The sequence below is a fragment of the Oreochromis aureus genome, linkage group 4 (assembly GCF_013358895.1).
Source record: "Oreochromis aureus strain Israel breed Guangdong linkage group 4, ZZ_aureus, whole genome shotgun sequence".
Taxonomy (NCBI): Eukaryota; Metazoa; Chordata; class Actinopteri; order Cichliformes; family Cichlidae; genus Oreochromis; species Oreochromis aureus.
This window is the reverse complement of record NC_052945.1, coordinates 9,760,143-9,770,118: the sequence shown is the minus strand read 5'-3', so window position 1 is coordinate 9,770,118 and position 9,976 is coordinate 9,760,143. Positions and strand designations below refer to the sequence as shown.

General features: G+C 39.5%; 1 protein-coding gene across 1 annotated transcript; it reads right to left on the bottom strand.

Annotated features, from left to right (window-relative positions):
• Positions 1 to 1,349: 1,349 nt before the first annotated feature.
• On the bottom strand, positions 1,350 to 9,283 carry retreg3 (reticulophagy regulator family member 3). The gene is made up of 10 exons (XM_031729918.2): positions 9,176 to 9,283; positions 8,675 to 8,951; positions 7,156 to 7,262; positions 6,755 to 6,785; positions 6,523 to 6,649; positions 5,577 to 5,661; positions 4,947 to 5,084; positions 4,506 to 4,585; positions 3,700 to 3,832; positions 1,350 to 3,612 (listed from the first exon to the last, which is right to left on the bottom strand). Exons 2-10 carry the CDS (start codon positions 8,920 to 8,922, stop codon positions 3,065 to 3,067), a joined length of 1,497 nt encoding a protein of 498 aa, XP_031585778.1. The 5' UTR covers positions 8,923 to 8,951; positions 9,176 to 9,283; the 3' UTR covers positions 1,350 to 3,064.
• Between the last annotated feature and the right edge of the window lie 693 nt (positions 9,284 to 9,976).

The window sequence follows — 9,976 nt, the reverse complement described above, 5'->3', positions numbered from 1 at the left end:
CCTGTTCCCGAACGCAAATATTTATTCAGCTAATCACATGGTAGCAACTCATACGTAAAGACCTGGACATGGTCGAGATGACCTGCTGACGTTCAAACAAAGCATAACAATGAGGGAAAAAATGAGATTTGGATTACTTTAAACGTGGCATGGTTGTTGGTCTGAGAATCTTAGACACTGCTGATCTACTGGAATTTTCCCTCACAACCATATTTTTGGGTTTACAGAGAATGATCAGAAAACAGCTGCAGTTCTCTGGGTGAAAATGTCTCATTAATGTCAGAGGAGAATGACCAGGGTGCAATAAACAAGATATGCAGAAGAGCATCTCTAAATGTTGAACTTTGAAAAAAGATGGGCTACAGCAGAAAATCTTACTAGGTATCTCATTAAAATTAAAACGTTACAAAAACGTTGCCTGGTCTGATGGGTCTCAATTTCTGCTGTAACATTCAGATGGTAGGGTCAGAATTTGATGTAAACATTAAAACAAATGTTGGTGCTGGTGGTGAAACTGTGTGTGGCATATTTTCTAGGCAGTTTGGGCTGCTTAACCCTAGAACGCTATTGCTATAAATAGTAACACAATCACTACTGCCAGGTGATTTTTTACCCCTTATATAATAAGACCAACAAAAAGTACGTCATCAAAATATGACATGACGACAAACTAGAGTGGTCTTCTTTTATCTTCAACTGTGCCATGTCTAACAAAATGAAAACAAAAGTGTCATGGGGGGACCCTAAGATAATGCTCCAAAACAGAAAAATTAGGAATTCAAGAAAAAAAAAAATTCCTAAACAAAAAAATAATGACACTGGAAAGCTGGTCTTTGGTCCACCCATTCCTGGGACATTTGAGATTTCCCTGGTGAAGGCACAGTCTCCTTGACACGCTAAAAGCTGCAGGAGAGAGAAATCATGTAAATGTATTTGCTCGGGTGAAAATCACCCAGCGATAGTGTTCTAGGGTTAATACTGAGCATTGTTTAAATGCCACAGCCAACCTGTGTATTGTTGGTGACCATGTCTATCACTTTATGACCACAATGACACTGAGTCAACTGTACTTTAAAATGGCCTCCACACCAGATATCAGACCAACAGGACACCTTTGACATGTGACCAAATGTGACACAAAATGTTTTTATTATCCAAAGAGTGCTTTAGAGAAATCAAATTTTCTTGCAGCTCTTCAAAGTCCACAGCTATGACGATCCATCTAAAACGGAATAAAACAAATGTCAAATTAGGCCGTGACTGGTTTTCTAGTCATTTCAGAGCTTTTCGGTATTAAATGAAGTACATCTGAATTGCCTTAAGAGCACCTTTGATAAACAGAGAGACAGTTAATTGCAAACATTTTATTTAATATGATTTGCACATCAAAACATATCAAAACCAGTTACAGAGAAGAAAATACACTACTATGCACATTACATTACAAACAGCCTACAAATCACTCATAATGAGGACTTCTCATAGAACAGCCTACAGAAACATTCTTGTTAACTGATATGGTCAAACCAAGTCCAACTAATTTAGTAATATTTATTTTCTGCAATTTCCCATCAGTTTGCATTTTTCTATTTAAATTCTGAATCCAGCAGATTTTTTTTCCATACTGTGCTGAAATTGCAGCTATGATTTTCTTCTCAAAATAACAATTGAAAACAGTGATGTTTTTTTCCTCTATTAAACAACCAGCATTTTAACTTTTCATGTGTGCATTTCAGTAAATCTCACTTGTGGCTCATGGAAATTTCAAGTGCCATTTCCACTCTAAAACGCTATACAGACATGATTTGTCCATGTATAGGAAATCAGGCTGACCAGCAAAAGCCACTATAAAATAACACTTAAAAAAGACATGAGGTTAACTTCCTATCCAAACTTGATGTAAACAAGGTCGCCTATTAAGATTGTAAAAGAGCCTTGAGAATATAATTTTCTGTCTTAAAAAAAAAAAAAAAAAAAAAAGGTCAGTTTGAAGGTCAAGCAGACAGAATACAAGAGTGGTAAGACATAAAGAGACTATTTTAAATTTTTTCTTTAAAAAAACTAAAACAAACAAAAAACTGAATCGCACACAAACCCGAGGGCTCATTCCAGGTATTTAACATGCACACAAGGTAATTGAGCCATATTAAAGGGCAGGAAAATGGAAAAAAAATTCAGAAATTACTCACACGCGAAAAAGAAGCATGTTCTGCTGTGAGGAACAAATTCATTAACACAAATGTAACAATCAGAGTTACTCTGGGCCACATAAGACTATTGTGACAAAATAAACTTAGAATGCGTTCATGTTAGTCAAGAGAAAAGGGAAATAGAAAATGTTGAACTTTATCCAGATATCATTCACCTTCATTGAAGAACACAATCACAGTCTAAATACGCAACTGCTATCAACTGTTTAAATTGTCTAAATGAATCTCTAAATGAATTCGATGGTGCACCATCAAATTAATCCTCTTCCATCATATCGTGTTAAGACAGCAGAGTATCAACATGAACATGAGCTACTACTTACTGAAGGGCTGATACATCCGAATACTGCAATGCCTAAATAAGCTTTTATATAAAAGGCTGTTGCACAATATCAGTACTAAAACATGGCTCAGCTCAACCAAGAGGAATGTCACATTTGGTCCTGTGTTAATAGCCCTGTATGTCTAGACCTCGGTGTAGAAAAGATCTGATGGCCTCTGGCTTTCATTTGAAGTCAACAAGTACTTGTACCTTGTAACTGAGTGGTGTGTAAAGTTACAAGACTGCAAAAAGGCTCAATAATGCTGGTTTATTTAATGTTTGAATGTGTTTTATGTATGTTATTGTGTTATCTATTGCTCAGCCTACGAAGTAAAAGTTTTCTGGATGATCAAGATTTCAAACTACAGCAAAGAGAGTCTGAAAAGATAGAAAATATGAAATACTTCACAGTGATAAACTGATGCTAATCAGGAGCAGGGGTGCTGGAACCTAAAATAGTCTCCCACACACATTCTCATACTTTATCAATACGCATTCAAGCTGTGCACACACAGACACACACACACACCCCTTACTGTGGTTTACCAAGCAGGCTAGACAAAAAGTTAGACCCCTGGCTCTCTCCACGTCTAGAACCTGCACCTTCACCGAAGGGATCCAACTGGTTTAGTTCAGACTGATCCAGCATTTCAAAGTCTTCTCCATCCAAGTCTGTGTCTAGCTCAGAGCTGGACTGCTTGCGATAACTTCGGTGGGCCCCGGCCCTGGGGGGACCTTCTCTGCGTTGGGCAGCAGGAGGCCGAGGTTGCAGCGCCCCGGCTATTGCTGCCTGGATCATGTTGCTGGCAATGACTCCAGCCAAGTCTCCAGTGATATTAGAGGCAAGTGGCAGGCTGCTAAGAGAAAGTTCAGCATCTAGATCCTCTTGGTCTGAGTCAAGATGAGCATCCACATCCAGCACTGAAGCCCGGTGGCTAGCTAGCCCAGACGGACCCAGGCTAGGCAGTCCAATGCTCGTGTCATCATCATCATCCATCAGAGTGGCATCAGGGTTTATGGAGGGGAAGTCTGGGAGGTCCTGGGCAAAGGATTCTTCAGCATCACTATGCCTGTCAAAATCTGGCCGGATTACAGACAGGGAGAAGATCAGAAGCATGAACTAACCAGGAAATGGAGGTAAGAAAGCCGTCTTTCTTGCATACATACCCTCAGAGCCTTCAGTCAGTGGGGTCTGGCCACGTGACAGGTTAAATGTTCCATTGTCAGTATAAGAAACCTCAGCATCAGAATGCTCGGAGTCGGTCAGTGCAAGCGCCCTCGCAACAACAGCATCATCAAACTAGGAGACAAAATGAAATGGTTTAGGTTGTGCTGTGGTGCATTTTTTTTAAGATGGCAGTCAAGCTGGTAACTCCGACTCTGACATAAACAGAGAAACATTCTTAGTTTGACTCTGCTTGTTTCTCATCCTTTTACCGTCTGCAGGCTTTGCCACAAACACACATTAAGACAAAAATAAACAAGCACATTTTGTGACGTTCCTAACCACAACAGGAAATGGTGCTGACGTGCTGCTGTAGCTAACCGTGTGCTGAAAAAGCAATAGGTGCAATGAATGTTTCATCTTTTGTTTCATTTTATAACCTTGTAACCAACACTGTTGACTAACAACAACTTATGTTCACTTAAAGAAAAGAAAAAAAAAAAAAAAAACATTGACAGACTTTAAATTTTAATTTATAGAATTTTAAAGACTCTCTTTAACATTTTTTCACAAATTCACATTACACATTATGAACACTTTAAATATAAAAGTTTACTTCTGGTTTAGGAAGCATTTTGTGTATGTTGACATAATTACTGGATCACAATATGAACAAAAACAAAAACTATATTTGAAGACAAATTTCAGGTATGATGTCCCGACTTTAAACAATAGAAAGGCAGGCATAGTGAGTAACAGTTTGATTAAAATATCAAGAGCTTTAGAAGTGAAACAGCAACAGCCTTACTGTTGGGCAAAAAGCAGCCAACTCCTCCTCACTGTCACTGGCTTCACCCGAAGCTGCACCATGTAGAGGTCTTCGTAGGACTGCAGAGTGGAGTGACCAAGACAACAAATGAGTACTTAGTCCAGCTCATTTTAACTGTAGTAGTTAAATAGTGTGCAGGACACCTCCATTTCCTGGTTAGTTCAGTTTTAGAAATGCTAAAATGGTTTGTAAAATTAGAACTGATTAACATATTAATCAACAAACAAAGAAAAAAATACTTTACATCACTGTATCTACTCTGATATTTGCACTTTGGTCTCATTTACTGGAGAGGAAATTGTCTTAACAACAGTTTCATCTCAAAAGAATAAATTTACATAAAATCCAGCTGATTTGTTAGCTGTCAATTCTAGTAAAAACATACTAATAATACACGATACAATTTGGTTTACAACTTACACTGATTATCAATGGGCTTTGACATCATGTATCCACGAACGCTGAAGTCCAGCCGCTGCAGGACTGGATCCAGCTTGAAGCCAAGATGCTGGAAAACCTTGTGATAGGCTGCCAGAGGAGTCAGGAGAGTAGCTAACACTAGAGGAGGGGCAGAGAGAATACTAGTTAAGATAGAGAAGAAGGACATTTTCCATGCTATTAGACTGCAGTATTTCACTACAGAAAGATAGCCTGTTGACTTTTTTTTTTTTTTTTAAGTGATAAAGAAAAACTGAGGCACAGGGAATAGAGGGTTAACATGTAGAGTACAAGCTGATGTTTGGATTGTTTCAGACGTCAGACGTCCTCCTTGCCCAGCTTTGCAGCCTACACTGGTTGAAGGTTAGGAGATTAGCTTGGTCTCTGTCTGACCTCCTTAGCTTTCTGCCTGGCTCTTTCACTCCTGCCTGGTCTGCCTCATCCACATTTTAATCACCTCAGAGATCAGGCCCTGGTACTGAGCCCCCACAGATCTGGTTTCACCACCCATGCACTTTTAATTAGACTAGTCAGGCAGAGTTTCTCTGCCAACATAGTTCTGTGAAGAGGCGTGGATTTTTAATTAGAACTGGATAAACTGCTCGGACTCACAAGCAGAGTAGGAGAGCACTAATCCAGGAATGTAGCGTCCAATGATAGCCAAACAGCTGAACACTCCACAGGTCAGGATGCAAAACTGTCACAGAAGAGCCGGAAAAACAAAAACAAACAAACAAAAAACAAGCAAACAAACAAAAACACACACACACACAAACAGAAAATAGTCAACAACACCATCACGTGTTGCCCATGGTGCATTTATCCACATTAACAGTCACACTAGGGAAAACAGCAGTTGGAGACCGTATCACAACCAAAAGTATTCCAACCCCGTGCAATGAACATGTGGTATCTCTTCGAAATGGTAACTTTAAAGATGGCGAGCAGGACAATGACAAATCAGTCAGTTGCAGTCTTTAAAGTTACTTTAAAACAATGATAAAACAGCAATAACTGTGATTTAACTGGACAAAGATAGCTGCTCAGTAACTCTGATGTTATATAGGAATATAACAAGAAAACAACCAGCTGACTAGAACGATCTATTGCAAAGATACTCGTCACATATAAGTTGTGTCCATCGTTTCACGCCGACTCCAACTGTTTGTGTTTACAAATTAGACATCAATTTTCTTCAAGGCTCTGCCGATCTGTCTGAGCGACTGCAGTAAGTCCAACTTGGACTGTGACTGGGTGTTGCCTCCCAACAGGTCGCCTTGTGATTAAAAAAATGGTCTCCCAGAGGTTGATGGTTGAATGTTCGAAGGTTGCATGCTCAACCACTTGGTGACAAGTTGCTTGCCGAATGTGGAAAAATTCTGTGCAATCATTGGTCAACCGCTTATTTTTCCTCTAGTGTGACCGAGTTAATAAACCAGTGAAGGAAAAAAAAGTTAGAAAAGGATAATAGGTAAATCAAACAGGGATAACTTAAAAATCATACAACAGGTGTTGTGATACAGAATGAAGTCATTGTGTTATTGTGTGTAACCCTCACTGTGCCAGGATTTCGACGCTTGTACTGCACAATACTGGATTTGAGAACCACTCCACTGACCCAGGCCTCAGCAATATGGTGGCACAATTCAGGCACACTGAGGGTGCCAGGATGCACCAGACCCCAGCTAGACAGGGACACAATCATTTAAACTTCAACTCCTTATCATTCAACTAATGCTGCAATATGATAATTAAAAAAATAATTAAAAAAAACAACTGTGGGTACAAACCTCTCATTTTCTGATTCATCCAGCTTTCTGACTGTAGAGGGAGAGAACATTCATCACTTTAAGAGACATTAAATATCACTGTTTTACATTATGTATACATTATTTAGACATTTGCTTGGCTTTCATCTACAGTGTCTTCAGGATTTTAAAAACCACTGCCAAAGATGAACTGTTTCATGACTAATACAGACCACTTTCAAAGTCCGGAGTGCAAGGCTGCTGACTGATGTCATGTTTATTCTAGGAACAAAAGTACATTTGCTACAGCCACAGTACATTAGGGATTGAATTGGCTGCATTTTGCACAATCTATTACATTCCAGGAGTAGAAAAAAGGAAAATGCAGAACATGTTGCATTCTCTTAAATATACAAAGACCGCATTGAGACAAAATTTAGCACCTCTAATCTCTGGCCAGATCTTATTTCTCCAGGTATCTAGACAGACGAATACAGCCATGCCAGATGCCAACAGGAATATCAGGCGCAGTGAGGTCAGAGCGAAGAACCTGGCAGGGGATAAACCACAGAAAACACATGAACACAGTGCATCTATTTCTTGCTTTCCCAGGCATAAACAATCACAGAGCTATGTAGTTAAAAAGTTAATGCAAAATTAATTAAATCGCAAGACGGTCTGAGCGAATTCCATTTATTATTGTCAAAAGTAAGAATAAGAAAGAAAGCCCACCTTCTGGTGTCTTACACAAATTTATTGTAAACCAGAAGGTTGGCAGTAAGTAGAGTATTTGACTGTTTTTTTTTTTACTCCACCCACTACTGCAATATCAATTATATCAATAAACATTTAGCTGATATTAATCCAACAGACTAACAGATGTACATATTAAAAAATGTGGTCTAACTATACACAAGGTTTCAGGTTTTTTCCATCTTTCTGCCTTGCACACAACCCTAACTAAATCCCCACTGCTGCTCCATTTTCAGATCACAAGACTCCAAAATGTAATGGGAACAACAATACTGCAGGAATCTGCCAATCACCGGTTAGAGATTAACCTAACAAAGAATTTGCTGGCAGAACAAGGGGTATCAGTATTTGGGTTAATGCTGTAATTAGAAGTGACAGTAACAAAAGCAATGTGAAATGTTTATGGAAAGTTGGGTCACCGAAAAATGAGAAAACAACAAGTGCTCAGCACTGAAAATGCAGCTGGTGGTTTCACAAGTTTGTCTTCGCCACCTGTATGTTGAAAATCAGGACAACCCTGTCCTACTGTGAGAGTGGCTGCCCTTGTTAATGTCTAACTTTCAGTCACTTTGGGGTTATGGCTGCATCACTCTGGGCTGAAAATGGCCTGCACCATTACGTGCGTGCTGAAGCAAAACTAAAGCAGATGCAGTGCAAACGTTCTGAAACGCTTGGTGGTCTAATCAAATTCAGGCTGAATGCCAGAACTCTGCAAACATGCACACCAGTCAGGCTTTCTTTCCATGTGTCAGGTCAGTGATCCTTCCTGTACATCTAGCAATACCCAGCTCAACTAAGTAAGGCAAAATTTGGCCCAGTGAAACACTCAAACATACTTACATATTCATATAGTGAAACAACTTCCCCCCTTATCCCCATGACACTAACTGTAGATTTGACCTCTACAGGCTCACTGGTAAAATTGGTAGAGATAATCCACAGCATTACACTGATTTCAAGATGAAAAGCAACAGTTTGGAGAGCATAAAAGTTGAGTGAAAAGTCCCTGCAGAGTGTGCATAAAAATAGTACCGCCACTCAGCCAGCTGCTTTATATTGAACTGACAGGCAAAATATTTGCATTGTGCATAAGAACCATCTGCTTCCAGTCACGCTGTCTTGCCTCTTGGTTTTGTCTGCATGTCGGCAACTGTAACACAGAGACACTGAGGAAACATAACTCACAAACTAACATAAGCTAAAACTTACCAGAACACAACGTTGATCACAATGTAGAGAAGGACACAATGAAAGGGTTTTTCCCAGACCAGGACAGACTGCAGGTAGGTCAGGACAGGCTCATAGGGCCCCAGCCTGGACTGGAGAGCAGCTTTGACAGCTCGTACTTGGCCATCTCTTTCGCTAGAGCATGAACGACTTCGAAGGCAGATATCAGCGCTCTGATTAGCAGAGCAATCCCCCACATCTGCCCCTTGCATTGTTCCAGTGTGAGTCATCTTAGCGTCCTACTGCTGATAAAGTAAGCCTGTAAAATAAAGACTTAAGCTAAGTGGAACCATGTAAACAGCTTCATGAGGGGCGCCACAGCGCCGCTCCACTAACATTTATGCTAACGGATTTTTAAGCTAAAAGCAAATGACGCCAGCCAAACCACTTTATTATGGTCTAACAACACACATTTGACTATATTAAAATAAAATATTTTATCAAAGCAAATGGATAAACGTTTCAAAAGCAGCTGACACTTACTATTTTGTCATTTTTTTTGCAGAAATGCGGCGCTCGACTCGGAGAACTTACAATATGGCGTTACCTGTTTTTCTGAGCCGTCAGCGGCCCAATCACAATCCACTTGGGCCCTGCGTCATGAGACATTCAGGTGCAGTAGGAACATCTTTGCTTATTTTGAAGCACTTCGTTGGCAAAGTTGAAAATTAAAGAGCCATTGCGACTGTAATTTTCCACACCAAAAACCTAACCCATTTTCGATTAAGCTGTCCACAACCACCCACTTCTTCCCTCTTTATTCATCATGATTTTAAGCCTATTGAAAATATCATCTCGTACAATTCAATACTTACGACCTATTAATGAAAATGGCTTGTTATGAAAAGAACTTTACTTCCCTGTCTAAATAATCTAAATTTAACTGTATACCCGAAAGTTTATTTAGCTACTGTAATTTATCTCATAGACAGTGGGCTTACAGTTGAGCATTTTAAAACGTGTCTACACTGTCCCCTTCTGGTCACATTCTATAATGACATTGATGAATACAAACAAGGGGAACATTATTATTATTATTATTATTATTATTATTATTATTATTATTATATAATGTTAATAATGAAAGGATATGCAGCAGGTTAGAGTGATTACAGATGGAAGCTGTACTAAAGAGTGTGCCGAGTACTTTGAAGAGCTCATGAATAACGAAAGTAACAGAGGGGGAGAGATGGAGGACAGTTAGTGAATCAGGAAGGGCAGAGGATTAGTAAGGAGGAAGTAGCTATGAAGAGGATGAAGGGGATGGAGAGTGGAAAGGCAGTT